The sequence below is a fragment of the Drosophila suzukii genome, chromosome X (assembly GCF_043229965.1).
Source record: "Drosophila suzukii chromosome X, CBGP_Dsuzu_IsoJpt1.0, whole genome shotgun sequence".
In the NCBI taxonomy this organism is placed as follows: domain Eukaryota; kingdom Metazoa; phylum Arthropoda; class Insecta; order Diptera; family Drosophilidae; genus Drosophila; species Drosophila suzukii.
In genome coordinates, this window is record NC_092084.1 from 24,100,774 (window position 1) to 24,124,356 (window position 23,583).

General features: G+C 38.6%; 1 protein-coding gene across 2 annotated transcripts in view; it reads right to left on the minus strand.

Annotated features, from left to right (window-relative positions):
• The window catches only part of LOC108004773 (uncharacterized), a 48,981-nt gene that overhangs the window by 175 nt on the left and 25,223 nt on the right, over positions 1 to 23,583 (minus strand). The window contains exons 3-8 of one of the 2 annotated variants that reach the window (XM_017067821.4): positions 4,802 to 5,103; positions 4,351 to 4,624; positions 3,300 to 3,518; positions 3,009 to 3,236; positions 2,647 to 2,946; positions 83 to 2,588 (exon numbers count right to left, since the gene is read on the minus strand). In XM_017067821.4, coding sequence (XP_016923310.2) covers positions 85 to 2,588; positions 2,647 to 2,946; positions 3,009 to 3,236; positions 3,300 to 3,518; positions 4,351 to 4,624; positions 4,802 to 5,062 — 3,786 coding nt within the window. In that variant the 5' untranslated portion in view covers positions 5,063 to 5,103 and the 3' untranslated portion in view covers positions 83 to 84. Of the gene's footprint in view, positions 1 to 78; positions 2,589 to 2,646; positions 2,947 to 3,008; positions 3,237 to 3,299; positions 3,519 to 4,350; positions 4,625 to 4,801; positions 5,104 to 23,583 lie in introns of both variants that reach the window. The other variant, XM_017067820.4, reaches the window with a different exon arrangement.

Below are 23,583 nucleotides of genomic sequence, written 5' to 3' on the forward strand. Positions count from 1 at the left end.
GAAATAACAAATAGAAATTCATTAGAATTTTTTACCCAATTAAAAAATAAATAGATATATCTAAATTCTAACCCTCACCCACTTTTAAACATCAAATATATCATCCCCAGAATCATCGGGTTCGTCAACCAATTTGTTGACATAGCGCACTTCGATAAAGAGTATCTCCTTGAAATCCTTCGTGAGCGTTGCCATTGTAGGATAATCGATGGCCAGATACTTTTTCGGATGGTTGATGAACAAATCGGCCACGCTCTTGAACTTCGACATTTTAGTGAACTTCAAGAGGGACCTTCCCTTGAGACTGCGATCTTGGCAATAAATGTATACTCGACAGGCGACATGCTTGAGATTAAGATCGGGGATGGCCAGCCAAAATATAAAGAGAGTGTTCTTTTCCCCATCGCTGTCATCCAATTGACCTGCTGTTGGCGGAAGCTTCTGCACCGCCGTGCCCTCAACCGTTGCCCTTTGAACCTGGGCATACATCAGGAAACAGGGTGCATGCTCAGCGAAATACAGATATTTCGAGGGTAACTCCTCGTTCAATACAATCCTGGGTACCGGTGCCGATTTGCTTGGCATTTTGACAAGCAAGGCGATCACACAAATGCAGTAGATCGGTGTGGGTGGATAGGAACTGGGATAGAACATCAGTACCATACGATCCGAGAGCCAAAGTTCCTCCAAACGGCGACAGTGATCGGTGATGAAGTGGGACATAAGAATCTTAGAGTTCAGACCCGTGCGACAACCCTGAATGGGGCAATCGAACTCGTGGGGCTGGAGGCGTCCCCGGTTTGGATAACGTCGGATTTTGTTGACCAGCGGATTGATGGCCAGGGCATCGGGTCTGGGCATCACACGACGATAGTAGAACTCATTGAAGGACTCCAGGTTGGGGGTACGCATCACCAGGCAGGTGTCAATGCCGGCCCGTTCCTCAGCGTAGACTAGGGGCTCATCACAGACCTGTAGAATTCTACTCTCGTGCCGAAAGGCCCACTCCATCAATCGCCGGCAGTTGACCGGATCCACCATGACCTCTCGACCCTGCTCCCCCTGAAAGTGCTCCACCACCGCAATTGCCATGCGGGATCGGAGTAAAAATCGATCCTCAACTTGTCTCTTCTCCGAGCTGGCTCTATAGTGGAGCACACGAAAATAGGAGGTCACCATCACGTGGCCCATCTGCCAGGTCAGTGTGATTTTCTTCCCATCCGGCTTGTTCACCTGTTCTATGTACTGGCAAACCTGCTCATCCAGCTGGTCATTGGTCAGATCCTCCAGCTCCTTGGCCTCCTTCACCTGGGTGAGATAGTGAGCGGCAAAGAAGCCCTCGTTGACGAACCAATGGAAGAATAGCTCATCGCGCAGCAAACGATCCCAATAGAAATGGTCCAGATATTTCGTGATCCTAGCATGACCCTCGATGGGTTTCTTGTTCTCCTTCGGTTTCATTTTGGACATCCACTGCAGAATCTGCAGGGAAACAGCATCTATATCGTAATATCTCCGGAAATCCGAAGTCTGTTCCGGCTGTATTTCCGTATCCTGCTCTTCTAGCTCATTAATAATATCCTCCTTATAGCCTCTTGTTGCTCTGCGTTTCTTCTCTTCGTTAACTTTTAGACTTCCAGCTTCACAGAGACGTAAACCAGTTGTTTTCTTCTTATCTCGTTTTATGTCCCCCTTTTTGAGGGATACATCTACCGTTTGTAAATCTTGTGGTGGTAGTTTAGCATCATAGAAAAGCGTGCTGACAGAGGCTATCGACTTGGAACAACTGGAATTGGTGAGGGTACTACTACTGCTCTGGACACTACAAATGGTCCGGGCACTGAGACCCATGGAAGTGGAATAAAAGCTTCTGGGACTATCCAGATCTATATCCAATTCCGGTTCGGGCTTCCTTTCCGGAGTCCTGGAACGCTGTAAATATAACAAGTTCTTTCGTCTCTGGAGCAGGGGTAAATAGACGGCTTTTAGAGGATCTTCGGGTGGTACCAAGTGAAGCAACTTCTCTTGCCGCTTCAGGCGAATACCATCCATGAGGAGATTCTTCAACCTCTGGCCCCTGTCCACTTGCTCGGGGGCGTTTGGGTCCGCGTTGGTATCTTCATCACCCAGCCATCCATCATCCGGAAAATCGGGTACTATTACTTTGGGCATGGGTCTGGGTTTTACGGGTTTTTGGGGCCGTATATTGTCTAATTGACGTTCTTGCTTCTTCGTCACTTTATGATCGCTCTTAAAGAGATCTTCGCGTTTAAAGAGGTACAAGTACTGAACTCGCTTGTATTGTCGTGACAACTTAAGCCACTCCTTTTGCCTCTGATAGGCTTTATAAAACTTTGGTCGCTTCTTCGACTTCATCCTATCTATAGGCGATTTCGGGTATTTTCGTTCAATTTTCTTAATATGAGCTTCTAATTTTTTTCTTATTTCAGCCAAAGGTTTCGGTTCCTTAGGCGGTATTTTCTCATCTTTGTCCTTTTCTGCTAACTTTTGCCTACGCTTTTTTTCTTTATTAAACTTTCTCATAAACTTAATAATTTCCCTTTGCCAGTCCTCCAATGGTGGAGGTCCTGTGATCATGGGATTGTCTTCTCATGGAAAAGGTCTATTAACTTATTGGTAACTTACCTCTTGCTTTGAGAAGACGCCAGGGCGATAGGATGTTTGTTTCGGACTGATCGGGATCCCTCTGACCCGCAAATATTTCATAAAACGAACCCTGGCCCGAGGCTTTGGGAGGCTCTTCCTCGATGGGCGAACAAGGTCGTGTGATGGGCGTACCAGGTCGTGGGGTGATATTGCCATCCCTTCTCTGACGTTTCCTCTGCTTTTTGCGGGCCTTGGCATTAGCCGCTTGGTAAATCGCAAGCAGCGAAAATTCACTCTCCATTGAGGGAAGTATAATACCTTGGGCCTCCTCTCTTGCCCCTGCTCAATATAAATAGATCATATAACACGTAACATATTTTTAGTTTACTTAAATGATTTACCTTCTTCTGGACCCACTTCCTTTTCAGCAGCATCGGCAATTTCAGGTGGTTTCTCTGGATCCAATTCACCTTTGAATTCTCCAGGGAACTCATCACGAACCTTGTTGGCTCGAAATTTCTCGATGTGCTCCATGCCGAATTCGCAATCCAAATCAAATTCCGTTTCTGGATTTATTTTCGACATTTTGTTATGTAATTGCTCCAATTTTTTGCTGAAGCGATGATTCTCTGCAGAATCGATCAATTTATGCTTATAGAACTTCCACTTTTCTATATTTTTATTTCACTTACTGGACTGGCTGTGTTGTTTTGGCTCCCTCGAACGAGGATTGACAGTTATCGTATATTTGGCATGACCCACTCGATCTATTTTAAACTGGCTTTGAGACTTACATTTAGGGACCGTTCCTGTGGAACGCTTTTTTATGGCTCCTTCGCCAACAGAACGTTCGCTCAATTTAAGAAAACGCTCCATTTGCAGTACCAAACTATCCACTAAAGTAAATATGTCTATAAAATGGATGGATTTATGTAACGTTACTATTAATTAAAAATAAATCCAACAGGTGAAAAAAGAAAAGAAAATTTTACTAGAATCGGAAACCCTTTTTTTCGCTCCAAAAATCAGTGTTTTGGCTGGCATAACGCAAGTAAGGATCAGAGTGTAGTATGTTTTCATTTTTGCTTTTTTTTTTAAAAATGCATGGTGTAACCCCTTTGCTGTACGCCTTGACTTGGCTAAACTACGACTAAAAAACCACTAAAAAATTATCATTTTTTGCAAAAATCTGAAAACCCGAGGTGCCCCCCTATAAAAATTGCGAATATGGGTAAAAAAATAAATGTTCCTTAAAGTGATGGGGATCGATAGCATTTGTAGCAAGCTGCTCAAAACAGTCGGTCTTTCAGATGTACGCCTTTATTTGGCTAAACTACGAATGAAAAACCACTAAAAAATGTGTATTTTTAACCGAAATCTGAATTCCAAAAATAATTGATGTACCCTTATAAAAATTTCGAAAATGGGTCAAAAAATAAATGTTCCTTAAAGTGATGGGGATTGATAACATTTGTAGAAAGCTGCTCAAAACAGTCTGTCTTTTAGCTGTACGCCTTGATTTGGCTAAACTACGAATGAAAAACCACTAAGAAATGTGTATTTTTGACCAAAATCTGAGTCTCAAAAATAGCTGATCTACCCCCTTATAAAAAATGCAAAAAATACTAACTAAAAGACCGCAAGGAAAAGGAGTGTTTTTGACAAAAATCTGAAAAAACGTGACAAATAAGAACACTATCATACGATATGATATACCCCCAGCATTATTTATAGATGACTCACAGTTTACACGACTTCCTTCATTTTTGGCAATGAACTCAGGATACAGAAAGGGCGGATCGAATCCCTGGCCGGTGAGCTTCGGTGGGGTGCACTTGCCCACCGAATTGGGCTGTGAAATCACACTTGAGATGTGCTTCTTGCGATACGGATACATTCGCGGCGGTAGGAATGGAATATCCTCAAATTTCGGAGGACTCGAGTCGTCCACCACATCCTCGGCCAGGATTACATTTTCTGGTTTGTTATTTAAATCTGGCTCCTCCTCAATGGGCTCCTTTGGCAGATACAATACAAGAAATGAATACATTATAATTTAAATGTAAGTATCTAAGTTTCAAATAATCTAAGAAAGAGAAATTAAGTACTTTTATATGAAGACAATTTATTTTAGAATTAGGGAATGTGCTTTAATATATTTTCTGACGAATTTTCTACATATTTTTTAACATACCTTCAAGCTAAGCACCTTTTCCTCATCCGGCTCCTCATCCGGAGTGTCGAACTCATAGTTACTCTCGCCTCCAAGATCCTCCAATTGGGACTTGATCACTGGACGATGGTTAATGAGCAGGTTGTGAAGTATTTCCTGCTCCTCGAAAAGATTTTGTAGGTGATTCTCCAGTGCATCATCCGCAGGGGTGCAGGACCTATCCAGAATCCTGTTCCTATTTCGGTGCTTTGGTCTAGCTCGGGGTCTCTCGGTGTTCGACATCTTCCCCTTACAAAATAGCAAAAAACCACTCGGTGCCACGCCTGCAACAAAATATACACATATATAATTGTATAGCCATCGGTATTGGTTATTGGCCATGGGTCATGTGGTATTGGTTATTGGTTATCGATTGGTTCGATGGACAGGCGCAGTAGAGACCCGAAGGCGGTTCCCTATAGAAAGAGAGCTCTCGGTTCCGCACTTTTTTTTTTCTTTCTTCATTCTACGTCTGCTCCGTTGTTGTAAATTTAATCAAACACCCAACGAGCGCATATAGTACATCAGAATATGCGCAGCACAGAGTAGCGGAAAATGCAGAAAAAATCAAATGATAGAGGCATAAAATCGAATAGGAGGTACCTCTTAAATACGATTATTGTGACATGTTCCTTAAATTATTAAAAAAAAGCTACACAGAGAGAAATATTCAAGTAGATTGTTCTTGAATCGAGAACATTTGTTCTTAAAAACCGTGTAAGTGCATTTGGTTATCAATGTTCTCAGTATTAGAACAAAATGGTGAGAAGAGAAAAATTAAATTGCGTTTATTTAACAACTTTTTAATAAGTATACACTACTGACTGGACTAATAGATTAGTTGTTGAACAATTTCCTTTTATTTTTAAGAACGTTTTCAGCTCAGATGAGAACGTCAGGATTCTCTCTGTGTTCCCACATTCGGTATTAAAACATTGTAGCTTTTAAAATTCGTTTTAATATTATATTTATTTTTAAGACTCTTGTAAATAATAGTTTCTATTTATTTTTTTAGAACAGAAGCCCTCGGGTTCTTAAGCAGAATACGTAGATTCTATTGTAAGATATAATATCCCTTGAAATATTTTTCTTATAGAGGGTATGAAAACAACAACTCATTGGGGAAAAGGGCGAAATAGGAGCCGCGGCAGCAGAAGATTGCTGCAAGAGATGAGAGCGATGTGAACAAAAGAGGGAGAGCATAGCATGAAATTGGCAGTCGTTTTCCATCCGCCCACTTTTACCCCACCCCCCACTTTCTCCACCACCCCCACCCAATTGACTTTCATCTAGGTGCACTGCCCACCACCCAGCGCCCCACCCTTCGGCAAACCGTAAATTGCACTGCATTTTTATTTAGTTTTCGTTTTCGCTGGTCAGCCAGCCGATGTCAATTTTCCCTCTGCAATCGCTGCGATGAAGTTGAACCTCTCTACATAACTTGGGAAAAAGTCTATGAAAAGTTAGGGATAGGTATATAAAAATGTTCTTTAATATATCAAGTTTTAATGAAAGTAACTAAGCTCAAAAAACTGATAATTTCATAACATTTCTGCATATCTTTTGGTTTTGTTTTGGTAATAACTAATAGGTAAGCATTATTATTTATTATAAATATGCATATAATTAAAAGGTCATTAAAATCCAAGAAAGAGGTCTTCAAAAGTATGTCAAATATACTTTCCGAATATTTTTCTCTTTATTTGAATCAGTAATTAAATAATATCTAAAAAATTCATCATTAATCAGACTCGCTCTTTAATGGCGTATTAATAACTTATAAAATATGCTTACTGCTTATGAATACCATTTGCAAATATTTTCAGCTTAATTGATGCCTTCCTTTGAGGAAAATGAAGCTTGCGATTATCTTGTAGTTTTTCCGATGCCACATTTTCCGACTGCCCCGCCCCTCTCATCCCCTTGGTTTATCAATGTTTTCCGCTCCCACCGCTTTCGGGGCATCTTTTTTTCGAGTGCTGAACTAGACATTTATCGCCGCTCTCATGTTCACTCAACCCACAGGGCCACCGACTAATAACTAACGTGGCCAGCTCAGCTCGAACTGGTGCTACCCCGTACCCTTAACCCCCTGAAGCCCACCAGCCCCTCTTTGCAACATCAATTCTCCCCAGACACTATCAAGCCCCACCCGACAAAGTTAGTTTACGGCCAAAGTTTAACATAAAAAAAAAAGAAAATAATCAAAAAAGAACAAAAAACGTGTACTGAAAAAATTACCAAAAAAGAATATCATAAAAAATTGTATGCAAAAAAAAACGGGAAATTTGGAAGGGAGTTGAATTTTTGGTCAAAAGCTAGTCAGAAACCATGCAGGGAATCATGGCGAAAAAAAAGAAATAAAAAGATTGGTAAGAAAAAGCGAGAGAGTAAAAAATTGGTTTGCAATGCATTTTTTTCACGCGAAGCTTTTCATTTGGCGCTGGCAGCCATTAGAGCAAAAATCAGCAGCATCCAGGGGCGGTGGAAAAAGGGTGGCGAGAAAAGGGGGGCTGAAAAAAAATGGGGAGCTGTGTGGTTGTTGCTGCCACACATGTGGAAATTGTGCGCGTTTTGCAGTTTTTTAATTGACCAACAAATTTATTTGATTCGTTAGCAACGCGAATATTTTCTTCCACTGTCCTGGCTTTCACCTTTTGACCCCACTGTTAAACCCCCCCCACTCCAGCATGGAAAATCCATAAGCCCCCTTATGCTTAAATTTATATCTGCATATGCATACAGTGCGTTTCATTAGTGGAGGTATATCTTAGGATTATGTTGTTATACGATTAAAATGATTTAAACCATTTTTTTTTTATTAAAGATATTATTTTAAGTATATTATAATAGATTTAAATATTCAAAGACGTAAGCTTTAAAATTTTAATGTTTTGGGATCGTAAATGGTACAAAGAGAAAATATCCAATTCTTGAATTAAGAACATTCGTTCTTAAAAACCGTGTAAGTACATTTGGGTATCAATGTTCTCAATATTAGAACGAAATGGTGACAAGAGAAAAGTTAAATTGAGTTTATTTAACAACTTTTGGGTATACACTACGTACTGAACTAATATTTTATTTGTTGAGACATACAATGTGCATAAATATCGCTAACTCAACTTGATTCGAGCAAAATAAAAACATTTTCAGCTTAAAAATGTCGTACTATTTTTAAGAAAATTTTCGAATCAGATGAGAACGTCAGAATTTTCTCTGTGTAGGTAAAATGAAATAAAATAGGATTTTAACTTATTTATTTGCTCTTTTTTGGACTGAACATAACATACCTCCGCGAAACGCACTGCCCTTAAAGCTAGTGCCAATGCCCCGACATATCCCCTTCCCCCACAAAAAATCGAGTCGAGGGTAATTGAAATTCAAAGCAAGCAGACCAAACAGCCAGCACCCTAAAATCTGAAATCTAAAATCCGAAATCCCAGGCCCAAAACCGAAAACCCGACACCAAAAGCCAGGATACGCACAGGATGGCAAGGAGTCGGTCTCTTGTTGTTCCTAAGGATTACATATTGGTAAACAGCGATTACAACAACCAAGTAACGACAACTTATTGTGCTACAAATTGGTTTGTTTGCCCTGCCCACCGCCCCCTTTCTCAAGGGTGGGGGGTTTTCCATGGAAGGGGATTTTGGATTGGGATTGTTTGATTTGATTGTTGACTTTATTGGTCAAGGCAACGGCGGCCTTTTGGGTGTTGTTCTTTGGCCTATATTGCCATGTAGCCCCACGCCCCGGCTTTTGTTGTTTTACGATATTTAATCTATGATTAAAATCAATTAAATGCTACACTTGACTTAATTTATTGTCGCCGGCGAAATCAGACAAGAGTTTTCGGTCAGTTTCCAAGACAAGTAGCCGCATATACTTATAGTATATACGGGTATATGCGATGGTATAGGGTATCCCAAATAACCGATGCAAAACGAAATGAAATGAAATGCTCGTAAAAATCAAATCGGTCTCTCTTTTTCTATCTTGTTAGCCAGTTAGCCAGTTATCCAGCTGAGCTATCTCTTTCTGCCAATAAAAATCTGGCAGCAAAAATCTACGAAAAAGTCGGAAACACTTTGTCGGTGGCTTGGCTTGTTTTTCGGGGCTTTGGTTTTGGTTTGGTTTTGTTTTGTAGTCGCTATCTTTATGGCTCGATCTGGAGTCTCTCGGTTTTGTGTTCTCCATTCCCTCACCCTCTCCGTCCCGGGAATTCTGGGTATTGCCTTCTCGTAGAGCAGATAATTGTCCACCTTAAGCGGAAACGGGGGTCGCAACGGGAATCTGTATTGCTAAAAAAACAAATGCTATAATGTATATGGAAATATTGAGAGATTCAAGGGGGAATGACTAAGAAATACTCTTTGAAAATGAAATATATTAAAATCAGTGTTTATTCAGAAAGATAATATTAATTATAAGCATTTAAAACTGAAAAAAAGATAAAGTATGGATTTTCCAAAGACCTAACATCAATATAATCTAAGTATTATTATTCCTTAATATTCATTTATTGTTAATGAATTAACATAGACATATTTAAGGCTGTGTTAAAGGTATTTTGTCATTAGAGATTATTTTTCTTTTTCCCACGAAAGTCTTCCCCAACACATTTTATCTTAACAAATAAAGTATTTAAAAATGTTGTTATTCCAAAATGTCATATTTTTTAATACTCATCAATAAAAATAATCATCAAGTTGATAGTTTTAATCCATATGCTCCAAGATAGAGTATTATTTAAACACTCAGTTAATCGCTTTTGGGGAGGGGCACTAGAGTTTGTTGGAATTCTTCAAGCTTTGATTTGCTTGACTTGATCAATGAACTCCACGGTGACCTTGAATGCGACGAATCACATCCAAGAAAAAGTCCCCGAAAGTCATCAATTGATATTCACATCCATAGCAGGGGAAAACTCAATCAAAACTGCAAAACACAAATACACGAATGCAAATGAAAAGGGGCAAATATCCCGGGATGTGCTAAACAAGGGGAGTAAATCAAAAATTCCGTTTAATGATGCAATTGGAGTTTGATGAGTTGGAAAAGTGAAGCGACGACCATCCATGGAATCCATACCATCCGCTAACGCTGATGATGGAAAGCAATCAATGCAGCTGGATAGGATGGGTCCTTTGCCGGCGGCCAGGTAAATTGCAACCAATAATAATGAATAATTGAAAATCCAATCAAACACCAAATGAAAACGGAGGCCAGTTGGCTGGCTGGGCCATACACCCATATCCTCACATTGCCATATCCATATCCATATCCCTGAAAATTTCGGAGGGGAGTGGGTTCGTGTCCTTTGGTCGCTGGTGGTGTTGATTTTGCCGGCTTTATCGAAGGACATTAGCAAACGGTCGTTGGGTTTTCGCCTGCAAATGCAATCAAACGCGTGGGGCAACAGCAACAGCAACAGCAGCAACAGCAACATACCCAGCAGCAACAGCAACATGCACGGCAGCAACATGGAGGGATAAACCAAAGCAACCTGCATAGATGACACCCCAGGGACATGACAAAAGTCAATGAATGGTAATAGGTGTCGACATGGCCTTCTCACACAAACACCCGTACACCCACTCACCGCCTCCGCCCACCTTTGACCAGGATAAAGGGGGCGTGGCAGCAGCAACATCCAACGTGTGGCGGCCTTTTGTCCTGCTGTTGTTTTTGCTGATTGCCACTTTCGGCAATGGATCGAATGCCAGAATACTGGACCTTCGAAATGGGTTTTTGAGACTGGGATTGGAACTTGGCTTGAAGAACCCAAGTGGCAAGTAGCAGCATACATTAATTGCCAGTTAAATTGAGTCTGACTAGAGGTTTTAGATGGAAAAGAGTTGTGGAAAGCTAATGCGTATCAAATGATGATTTGATTTTGAGGGCTTTTTTGTATTACAATATTTGTAAGCTAAATTGGGATATTTTTTGAGTAGTTAATAAAGATCAAATAATAAATACAACCTATCAAATGAAATATCTGCCTATTGAAATATCTAAAAGATTTAATTTGGTATTTTCTAAGTAAATAATAATGGACAAATGTTATAAGCATCTATTGGCTATTAAGTAAAGCTTTGAGTTTAAGAAATTCTCTATTTTACAAAATTTAAGCTTTCCTTTGATTTTTTCTCAGTAAAATGTTGAATATAAAATATTACTAAGAGACTTGTAAAATCGCCAGTCGAACTGACTTTATCAATTTAAAACAGCCTCTAGTTAATATCAATTATTAAATTAATACTTTAAGTTTTAAGTTACTTTGCCTTATTTTTAGGCTATGATGCCATCACAAATCGAAACCAGATTTTTAAATATGAATTGAAAATCCATTGGTTTGAAATAGGCTCATCATTTAGTTACTGCGCCTGAAAGTAGGCATCACCGAAATTCTGGGGGATTCCCCCTGCTGAAAAGCTGTTTGCAAATTGTCGATTCGGAAAATGCCCGCCGCCGGCGAATCGGCGAAAAATTTGGCCACCACACACACATCCCAGCATTTTCGCGGCCAGGACCAAAAAGCCAGGACTCCCAGGACGCCGAACCGAGAACCCAGTAGTTCACTGGCATGGCCGAAAAATGTTAATTGATTTATGTTTATATTTGTGCAACATGTTGATGCCGCACTCATCGCACATCGCCACATTGCAGTCGGCGGAAAACGCTCGCGGTTGTCATTTTGCTGCCAATTTTGCGAGGGGCGGGCTTCGCCGACAGACAAACCAAAACAAAAACAACCCAGCCACGTTAATTGAACAACATTCGACGGGCAAAACTGAAACCGAATCTGCACAAAGTACCCCCTTCGCCCCCTTTGGAAAACCCATGTCGAAACTCAATTTGAGGCGAATTTTCAGCGTTAGCGGCATATTTGCTTGTAATTATATCTATCAAAAATATATATATATATATGTGCATATGTTTGCCATAAACTTTTGTCTTTCGGTTTAGGGTTGCGAAAACGCAGGAAGTCGGCTGGAAAATATTGCGGAAAACCGATCCAGCCGGGGGGTTTTTCAATATTTGTTTGTTTATTTGTGCAAAATCAAATTATGAATGCAAACAATTGATTGGAAAAGGTGCTTGTTTTTTCAGTAAAAGGCCTTTAGAATGTAACAATTATCTATAATTTTGGGATAATAATATAATTGGAAATAAAAACATTTTGAGATGGTAATATTAATAAGGGAAAAGTATTCAAAATAGTAACAAATCAATATTAAAAATATTTATATTATTAAAGCATATACAAAATATTAATATTAAAACTAACCAAACATTAAAAATATTAAACAATATTTAAATATTTTTAACAATGACAGGAGAATAACAAATATGAGAACACACCCCACATGTTTTTCTACAAAATTAAAATATAATATTCAATGACATATAAGGCAGAAATTCAAGGACCATCCACCTCAAACGATTTATCCGCACTAATTATAAATAGTTTCCCTTTCGGTTACCTTCCTCCAAAAATAAAACAAAGATTTTTCCGCCCAAGGGCAGGCATTATAGCGAAAGCAGACGAAATCCAGGGGCAAAAGGGGTTAGATGGATGGCGACACAGATGAAGATGAAGTCCGCAAGAGGAATAAATATATTTAAATATATATATATGTAAATATATGGAGATGGAGACAACCGGGCACACATGCCGACAATGACTTGCCCCATGAAAAACTTGAATGCCAGGACCAAAAAAACGAGAAACCGAACCGAACCGAACCGAACTAAACCCAAAAACTGAGCCGAACCGAAACTTGTTTCATAAATTTCCTATTCAAAATGTAATTAAACCCTTGCGCTGCTGCTGCTCATCTAATTACAACGAAAAGGCGACCATTTCGGATACGATTCCCTGGGCCAGGGGGGCGGCTACGCAATATACTCGATAATTGCAAACGAAATGGTGAAAGGCTTTTCAACTTGGGCACCCAAGTCTTGGTCTATTTCCATAAATATCTTCAAAGTCATTAAATTTCACACATGTTGGCGGCACCACGCAGAATTGTTTTAATTTTAAAATTATTGCCATTAATTGATTTTTGATACAGAATGTAGAACGCAGTGCCGCCCATAAATCTCCATGTGTGTAAATCTAAATAAAGGGGGTTGGAACTTAAGAGCACCGCAGCAAATAATCACTAGACTCCGAAAAAAGCCAGAGCCCAAATAAAAAGGGGTAGCTACATAGCCGGCTTTAATGGCTCTGCCTTGATTATTGAGACCATTATTTTTGTTTAATTACGTTACGGGCGTTAATGTGCGGATAGCACCAGCTCTCATCGTTGTGTGGACCCAGAGTCCTGAAAATGGAATCCTGAATCCTAAGTCCCGAATCCCGAGACAATTTTACCAGAACCACATTAATTTCTAAAGTGGAGACGGGATGTTTTCGATTTTTAAATTAAATAACACGTCTTTGGTAAAGATCTTAAAGTTATTTGTATTAGATGATATAGGTAATGGTGATGATGTTTTTAATCCTTTAGTGTTTTTTTTTAAAGTTAATCGGCAAATAATAATATATTACTATTGTAAAGGTATTTAAAAAATGATATTGTTCTTTTTAATAGAAAAAAGAGCCTATCTCAAGGAACTTATCCCTAAATCTGGTAAGTTAGTTCCGAAAAACCGCACCATAACCATAGGATATTCCCCTATTAGTTTAAAACTAAGCCCTGACAATATGCAGGTACTTTTTGCTTTGTTGGTTTTTTAGAGGCCTGCTTTAGGTGGGTATATATTATATGAGTTCGTAATGGACCGCTCCGTAATCCCGGGAAGTGGGCGAACGCGTTGCCATTCCGATTCCGCTCGACGCTCGACGGACAAATTTGCGACACGTTTCCGACACGTTTGCCATGTCGATTTTTCTTGAGCCAAGCGTTTGTCGTTTGTCGCCCCTACTCATATATATTTTATAACTGTAGACGACAACGGCGATACATATCAAGTGGGCGGAGTGGGTGGAGGGGGCGGTTCAGTGCGGGAGGCGGGGCAGGGGTGCATACCTGTGTTTTCTGATGGGTGGTGGTTGAAAGATAAACGTCGTTGCCGTTGACTCATACGCAAATTTTTACTCACATGATGGGGTAGGGATGGTATTTTAACACTGACAAAAATGTATAACAGGTTCTTTTTGAAAAATATTTCGGTTAATTTTATGGAGCCACCAGAATTTCAAAATTTATTCTAATAATTTGGCCAATCATCCAATTTATTTTATCACATTTTCAATTATATATATCGAACATATATCTTAGGGGTTTTAATAATTTTATTTTTATACATATGTCATAACTAGAAACTTTTGCTTTATGGTAAAATAGAGTTAGGAACCGCAACAAAACAGAACAACATACATTATTTTGATATATCACAGAAGTCTCGTATGACTATAATTATTTGTTTAATGATAAAATAGAGTTGGGATCCTCAAAAACTTATAAAACATATTTGGTCAAAATCAAACATATTGCCACACTTGGTAATATTTTTTTCTCTGTGTAAAAGTAGATGGTAGAACTGTCCCCGTCCTATTGTTGTTGTTGTTAATGGTTTGATGGGTTTAAAGTCGTGTAGCTTCGTTTTAGTTGGGGAGGGGATTTTCTAGAGGGGGTGCGTCAAAATGTATCGCTCACAAAAAAACACAAACGCACAGCCGCACACACATATATAATAAATTTATCTGTACGTATATGCAAAATATGTATATCTTCATATACGAATATATATAGGATTTTTTGTTGTTTTTTTTTTTGCATATGGACGCCTGGTTGGTTGGGCATTGGAGATTGGATTGCGGGCGCCCGTCCGCCTGGCTGTGTATCTTATGGCTTTAATAACTTTAGTGCTGGTACGTGCCATTGATCCTTGATGTACGAGCAAGGATGTGGCCCATTTTGCCGTTTCGGCATATATCATTGGGGTACATGGGATCAGGGAGAATGTTTGGAACCCAAAGGCGGAGTTTTAAATCTTAGGAACCTAGGGAGTTATAGAAATCATGTATCCTTAATAAAATAGAGGAATAGTATATAATTCCTTGAATTCTTTTTAAGAGATATGCAGGAATTAATATGTTAATTATATTATAATATACTATATACATATATAATTGTATAATATAATATATAATATTTTAGGAACCCCTATATCATTTTTAATATTCTTTTTATAATCTTTTTAATAGATATGCAGAAATTAATATGTTATTTATGTTATAATATACTATATACATATATATTTGTATAATATAATATATAATATTTTAGGAACCCCTATATCATTTTTAATTTTTTGGAATTTCCTGAATGTTCTTAAAAAAAGTAACCTTATATGATAATACAGTACTGTATTAATACAGTAAAATACCACCCCTATACCATATTTTTCCCCCAATTCAGGGCATATATGATTCGTTTTTAATTTCCAGCGTCATCTCGAAGTCAAGTGCTCCGTACTCCCCATTAGAAATTCCCCACCCCATAGAGCCACCCATCAATTCATCCAATTGCTCTTCCTAGTTTGGCATTTTCTTTCGTTTTTTTTTTCCTGTTGAGTATTCCTCTTCAGTTTTGCCTTTTATTTGCCGCTTTTTTGATGGGCCATTCGCCAGCGCGCTTTTTGGCATTATGCATAAATTTCATTTTCGCCCCTCGCCCGCGCTTATTGTTCATTTTTTGTGCATTTTGTATTTCTTTTTTGTTATTTATTTATGGGCGAGTGTGTGAGTGTGCCTCTATGTTATTAATCTTCGTGGGAGTTATTGCTGTTTTCTGTTTTTTTTTGGGTGATTGGGTGTATATCTCTCGATTCGCGTTCATTTGTGTATGAAATTAAAATCACACCCATGAGATGTCCCAAAAAAAAAATTAGAATGCGTCTTCTTCTGCATTTTTCTTCGGCAATTTTCCAGCGAAAAAATGGCCGACCCGTGGGCAATGGAATGCCGTTTTGGTCAAAGGAAAGCCAAAGGAAAAAAGTAAAAAATTAGAAAAAAAAATATAAGAAAAGAAGAAAAATCACCAGGAACAAGGAAAAACGCCAGCAAATATAACAACTGTAAATTGAGTTGTTGCCCTTTCGCCACCGAGAGCCAAACTTTGCCCACCGCCTAATTCATTCATGAAAACCGTTGGCCCAGCCCCGCCCCCTTTTTGGAAGACCCCTCCCCTTTCTCAAGACCAGCCCCCCCCCCCCCCAAAAAAAATAGAAAAAAACCATTGCATTTGCTGCTTAGCATACAATTGCCACATTAACTTGCCAGCCCAAAGATAAATCGCATGGCCAGGCTGCAAATTGTTGCTGCGCCAGCAAACTACCAAAATGCACTGAAAACAATATTTACAATCACTCAAGAAATTTCTAAGATATTTAAATAAAGAATTTACTTTGATCCGGTGACCTCGTCACAATTCTATTAATTATTATATTTGTTTTAAAAATATTTTTAAAAATTGATGCTCAACATTGAGATGCAATTTTAGGTAATTCATGTAGTTAATATTTTTTGATTTTGAAAATCATTTACTAATTTTGAAAAAAAAAGAACCATTTCCTTTTAAAATATATTATTATTAATAATGTAATATATCATTTTTTTCAGTGCATGCAACTAACAACGCCACAAACTTGCAAGCCCACAAAGAGAGCTATTTCGCACTAAAATCGCCGCGGGGCAGGCAGCAAAAATCGAGACAAGTTTGGAGGAAATGCTTTTTTCGCAAAGTGCATTTGAGGCCTCAGGCCCAAATGCAATGGTTATGGAAAAATTAGCTAACAAGGTTCGAAAATCAAATACACTACTTAAATAGAAAAATGCAATTGGTTGATTTCTAAATATCTGAGAAGATGGAAAAACAACATTTGAAAACCCAAATTTCCAACTGAAAAGTATAGCAAGCAGTTAAACAAGCAATTAAAGCAGTTCAATAAAATAAGAAATTCATGCCTATCAAAGCAGTTTATTCTTATAAGACACTATATAAACCTAACTGAAACGTTTCTGATGCTTATCTACAAATTCTGATGGGGTTCCGAAGACCGAGTTTTTCTATTCAGAGTATTCGCATAGGAAGAGATTCTATTCAAAAATCAATTGGAATTCTTATATCAATCCACATTTTCGCCATATAAGAACAGAAATTTTCTTCGAAATTCCAACTTATCAAGGTTTTAGATACTTCCCTGTTTGGCCAATTTCCTAGGGTATTTTGCCAAACACCAATAGCAACAGAAACAGCAACAAACTGAGGCAATTGCAAAGAAATAAGACGAAGACGAAGAAGGAGCAATTTTTAATGTGTTTGCGCTTTAGCCAAAAGTTGGCGTTGGGCCCATTTTTCTTTGGCTTGTTAGACGTTAGCAACCGAAACGACGGAGAGATTCCAAAACACTTTGCCACAAAGGTTCCCCAGAGGAACTTGTAGTCGCTGTAGTCGCAAGTCGCAAGTTGCAAGTTGCAGGTTGCAAGTGCAAGAGCAACATCGCGATGTTGCTGTTGCTGTTGTTGTTTATGATACGCCAGTTGTTGCAGTTGTTTGAAGAAGTTGTAAGAAATAGGCTTGCCACGACGATGCGCTGCTCAAGGGAGTCAAGGGAGGCAAAATAGACAAATGATCGCCGGCACAGTGGAACAAAACCTGTTAATATAAATTAAAAAGGTGACCCAAATGTGGCACCATTAGCAATCATAACATCTTTACTATTTATTTATTGAGCGAGTTAACCTTGGGTTAAACCCTGAAAGTTTGTAAATCAGTTCCCTAAGCACATATATCCATTTTAAATAGGTCTCCTTTTTTTACCGCTAGATTCTACAAAGGTGACCCAAACCTGAGTTTCTATAGTCCATAACTTGGTCATTTGTAGCTCGATTTAAACAAGGCATGCCTCTTAAAATTGGTAATCTAATTATCTAAGATTCAGCATTCAATGGGACTTAAAATTTTTCTGAGTGCATTGGCATGAATTCTTTTTCTGCTCTGGGCACATGCAAATGCAATTCAAAAACGAAACCCAAACGAAATCTGGTGATGGATTACGAGCTGCCTTCGGGGCAACGGGAAATGCTCGTCCTCTGGAAAGGCTTCTTTGCATGCTGCAAATGCTGCGGAGGCTGGAATGGGAGACAATTCATTTATTAAACTGCACTTAACATCAACACCACATCATCATTAATATTAACCGGCCAGCGGTATGGGGGGAAAGTCAAGGTGTTAACAATGTTATGCCGTGTCTGAAATCCCAACTGACCATCAATTTGTGACTGTTACTGGGGTTTGTACTTGGAATCGGTGGGAAAATGGCAGAAAATCCTTGGTTTCCAAAACAGTATTATAGATGTTTTATTTTTAAGGAAAAACATAAGAAAATCATCAAAGCTTTCTTGTGTTACTAAAATTTTTAACCTCCTAATGTATTAAATTTAGCTTTCCATACTTTTTAGAATAAATACTACTTACCGAACCTATATTATTGTTTTCTGCAGACCCTTATTTTAGTGCGTATGTTTTTTTGGTTCAAGAAAGCTTCCTTTAAATTGAAGAAGAATTCGGCACCCAGGCAGATCCAATTAATCCAAGGTCAAATCAAATCAATAGGCTGCCACCAAAGCCCAGTTGTTAACCCCCCTCACAGCCCACTTAACCCCTTGACACCCCACACAAATCGGCGGAGAGAGAAAGAGAAATGTCAAGAACTCATGTTCAAATGTCAAACTGAACCGACAAACCGTTAATTAGCAAATCAAAGATATGCCACGCCACAGACACATATCCAAAACAGGGGGCACAGAGGGGTTAAACGGGTGGCATGGGGGGTTAAGGAGCGGGGAGGGGCACAGTCTCCACGGCAGAGAGCCACTGACAGCTCACAAAATCCGACAGTTGCGCACATTCGAAAAAAGATCAATGAGAATTGTGAAAGAAGCTGAAGAAATCCAGCAGACGGCGAGCAATTAAAAGGCGAGGGGCAGGGGGAAAGCTCAGGTGAGCTGCAGTGCACTGTAAACAAAGTTGTGAGGCCACTTTATTAAAATAATATCAAATTCGCTGATTAAAAATGTTATTTACCAAGATTTTTCAACCAAAACTGAAAGGGGTCCGAGTTCAAATACCAGTGATGTTCCATGATTTTTCTTATAAGTATATGTTACTGTAATGATACAATTCCTATATTTTCCTATATTTATATTATATATATATTTTTAGTATTATGTTCTTCTTATTTTTGTAAAATATTTTTTATAATTAAAAAAAAAAATTTTTTTTTTAATTTTTCTTTTTTTAATTTTTTTAGATTTTTATTTGTTGAGTGCTTTTGAGAGGAGCGGTGAGGGAGGCAACCGAAACGTTTAAATCGCCCAAAGGCCGTCGAGCTGTCAGGGATTCGCGGATTGCTACGGTTCGGTTTTCAGTTCAGTTCAGATCTGTTCGGTTAGGTTTGGGTTCGGTTTTACTTGGGCTTAGGTTTGGGTTTGGGATTGGGATTGGGACTGGGATTGGACCTGCGTGGACTTACAGCGCCGCTCAATCCAGCCGTTGTCAATCATAAGCCAGGTCCAGTCTTTCTTTGGCATCCTCAGGAATCCCCAGCCACAGCCACATCCACATCCACACATATTCCCAAATGAAGGGGAAGGGGAAGAGGAAAGCGATCTAAGATCTTCTAACATTCGCGAGTAGAGCGAGTTGGAGTCGCATCTGTCGGATTTGCATTACCGCGTCCGACTTGCCTTGAAATTATGTGAAATTGATCAATTTCAACGTTGCCCGTTCGCCGTGGCCACTTTCCGCCAGCTCTGGCAGCAGAACATTTAATGTAAAATGTCAATCAAAAATCGCACAGAATGGAAAAGCAACTTTGAAAATTTAATTAGAAATGTGTACACGTCTCTGGCATTGTGGACGCCATGGGAAAATGGGAAATCTACTCAATTGAAGCGATGAGAACCGAACGCAAGAATTGCAGAGATCCAAGGAAAGTGTCAGGAGATGTACTAATTGTTGGGGTCTGTCCGAGGAAAATCGCTGGAACCGATTTGAGAAGATTTTATAATAATTAAGGAAGGAGATAAACAGCATAAATGATTAAATATTCCCCAGATTATAACATTTTTGATATATATAATGTACAAAACCATCTCAAATTTACTCCATTTATTACAGGAAATATCTTTCATTAGCCGCCATATTTTAAAAGCTAGGCTTATAAAGAGAAAGAATAGATTTAATCTCGAAGTATTTAAACATTCTTAAGAATTTCCGGACACTTGGACTCTGATATTCCCCCTGAGTTTCCATCTCCCCTCGCTTTTCGTAGTGACTTTCCATTGAGCTCAGCTAACATGAATTTATAAAGACATAACTCACAGTTTAATGACTATAAATTCATTCCCGAGTATGAAATTTTCGTTGGAAATTGTAAAAAAAAGGCTGCTTAACTAATAATAATAATAGTTGTACAAATAATCGTAAAGCGAATGTGTGAGAAAAGCATAGTTTTTAGCTGGGGCAATCAAAGTATGGACCTGGTTTTTATAGCACTAACCAAGTGGTCGGTTGACTTCAAAAAGGGTTTAGTTTTGTATATTAATTTGTCAACCACAAAATAAAACAGAAACAGAAAAAAAAGTAAATGAAAACCAAGCCAAGAGTGGAGTTATCAATGGGCGGTGGCTTCATGCTAATTTAGTTATGAACACTTGTTATTTCTTTTTTTTTCATATATCATATTTCTCGTTTGTTTCGAGATGGTTCGGTTTAATGCTTCATTTCTTTGAATTTCATAATTACACGGCTTTGACCGCTCAACGACGGTTGGTAACTGTTTTTGTCATTGTCTGCCGTAGCTTTTCTTGAATGAACTTCGGCTTTGGGCCAACTGGTTTTTTTTTTTTGGCTTGGCCAAGAGCCTGTCTTCTTGGCTTAATTAATTATTGTTGTATAATTAGTAGTTGGTCGGGGGCATAATAATTCAACAGAATTGTCCGACTGTGCCGGTCAACTAAGCGATTCATTCATGGCTCTGCGCATTTTCACACATTTCCGGTACAGTTGGCAACAAAAGTGAACGAACCGAATAAAACCGAACGGGCCATTTGGAAAGACCGCCCCAAGTTGGCAAAAGGGCGTTGTGGGCAATGTCAATCAATTGGTTCGCCGACTTGGTTGGCTGATTTCTTGGCCAGATCCCCCCAGTTTCGGTTTCAGTTAGCCAGCTTCTTCAGCTGCAGAGTAGTCTCGATCTCGAATCTGGAATCTTGTATCTTGAATCTTGAGACTCGCATCTCGCATCTCGAGACTCGAGCCAAGCAAAAATGGCAGCTGACTGACAGACAGATCGAAAACGCTGGTTCAGTTCGGTTCAGTTTGGTTGGACCCTGGGCGCTTTTTTTGCTTTTTTTTTTCATTTAGCTCTTTTGGCCTGGCCAACAGCAGCCACGGCAGCAACAACTACCAACTACCGACTGAAATTGTGCCGAGGACTGGTCGCTGAATTGCCCGTTTTTAGAGGGGGCAACGTGACACGAAGAAATACTTGAAATCCATAAAAAATATAAATATATAAGCTTTAGCATTACCACATGTTTAATTTTAAATTCTTAAATTCCATGAAAATCCCTAAATCCAAAAATTACAGAATTACATAATATACCTATTAACATAAAATATCTTTGGGATACACAGAGAAAACAAGCAAAAGTCTTAGATGCAATAACAGGATTCAAGTATTTATACGTCTTTGGTTTTTGGTTATTTTGGTTTTTAAATATTTTTACCTTGCTAATGATAAGTTTTGTATTGAAAGACTAAGTTCGTATGCTCTTAATTTCATAAAATTTCAGTAAACGTATGGAAAATGAAGTCCCTGTAGAAGCCCAAAGAATATAAACTATAAAAATCCCTTTAAATGCTAAGACTAGAGGTATATTCCATGCTAAATTTTATGTTTTTAACTCTTTAAGGCCTCATATTTTGACCAACTTCCTCCGTAGAAGTGCCGTCTCTAAAAATCGGATCTGCAACTGGAACTGGAAATTGGGTTCGAGCGGCGGAGGTGGGGCTGCCACGATTCGCAGCCAGCCAAATCGATCGAACTGCCTTCATTAAACAGAAAACAGAGCAAAAAAAAAATGAGGGGGAAAAAAGGAAAAATAAAGGTAGACCTGGGCAACCTCTGGCCATCCCTTTCTGTCTTAATAACTCCTTTCCTGCCGCCGATTTTGCTGCAGCAAAGTAGCAGCCACAACAGCAGCCGTGATCTCCATCTCCGATTTTTAGCTTATTTTTTTTCGATCGCCGTCGCTCCATTGCTCCATTAATTTCCATGTTGGCCACAATTTGACTTCTGTTCGCCGATCGTTCCTTCTCTTTTGCTCCTTCACCTGAAGATATCTGGATATATTTTCTTTATTTTTTTCTTATTCTTGCAAATTGCCAGGCACGCAATTTGCGCTCGAATGGAAAATACAAAAAAAATACGAAAAAAATCTGCAACAAATTGGAAGCCAATAATCAAATGTCAGTCAGGATCCGCCTGGCCAGCCCCCCGCGATCTCTTTTGGGGTTCTGTCAGTCAGTCAGTCATTCGCTCAGTCAGTCATTCACTCAGTGAGTCAGTCTCTCACTCCGTCATTCACTCAGGGCGGTCAGTGAAATCGGTTTTAGCCATGGCTCTAACTCCAGGGCTCATTACTCAAACGCCAACCAAAGCTCCCTTTTAAGTTTGGAATTGCACTGCTGGAAAATGTTATTTTTCAAATGATTTCTAACTTCATTATAATAATAATGAAAAGTGTTAGAAATAACTAAGTAAATAAGATACAAATTTTGATGCTATAAAGTCTAATTAATATTTATTTACCGAAGCAGAAGCTTGCTAAATTTATAAAAATACTTCATATTAATAATTGAGTTCAGATCAAAATTTAATAAACTTATCCTTTTGACAAAATATAAAAATTCAAAAAAAAATTATACAAGAAAATAAGATGCATATTCGGAGTCTATAATGTATATAAAATATTTTTTTACCCAAGCATAAACTTGGTAAAATTATTTAAATAGCTTATATAAATAAATGAGCTCAGATAAAAATGTAATACAATTATTCTCTTGACTTCATTATACAAAACAAAGTATACCTATCAAAATTATGAAAATATTACCTATGAATCTGAATGATTTATTTCAATTTAAGCTATTAAAAATCTTTTCTTATTCTCTGAAAATTTCCAACAAAAAAAAATATTGTATCTAGTAACTCTCTTAAGGCCCTTCTCTAATTTTTCTCAGTGTAAAGCCCTCCTTTGGGATCTGGGACTACAACTTGTCGGCTTGTCCGATCCGCCTGTCTATTCATTTGAATCTCTTTCGAATTCGATTTTGATTTGATTTCTGTTTCGGTTTCGGTTTCACGCTTGCCTGCCTTATACTTTAATTAGTTTGGCAAATTAATTCCCAGTATTTCCAAAAAAACAAAAAAATAAGAGGCCAAATGAAAGAAGGAAAACAACAAACGATTAATACCGAATTTCAATTGCGATGCCGATATTGTTTATTGGTTCCACATTACGCCCGCCGCGTATAATTAACAATAAAAAATTTCAAACACATTTTGACACAATTTTAATAGTCAATAAAACTCAATGGAGAGCGTGAAAAGGGGGGTTCCCATAAGGGGGGTCGCCTTTCGGGAAGGGGGTCCCAAAAGCCCCATCAAACTGAACA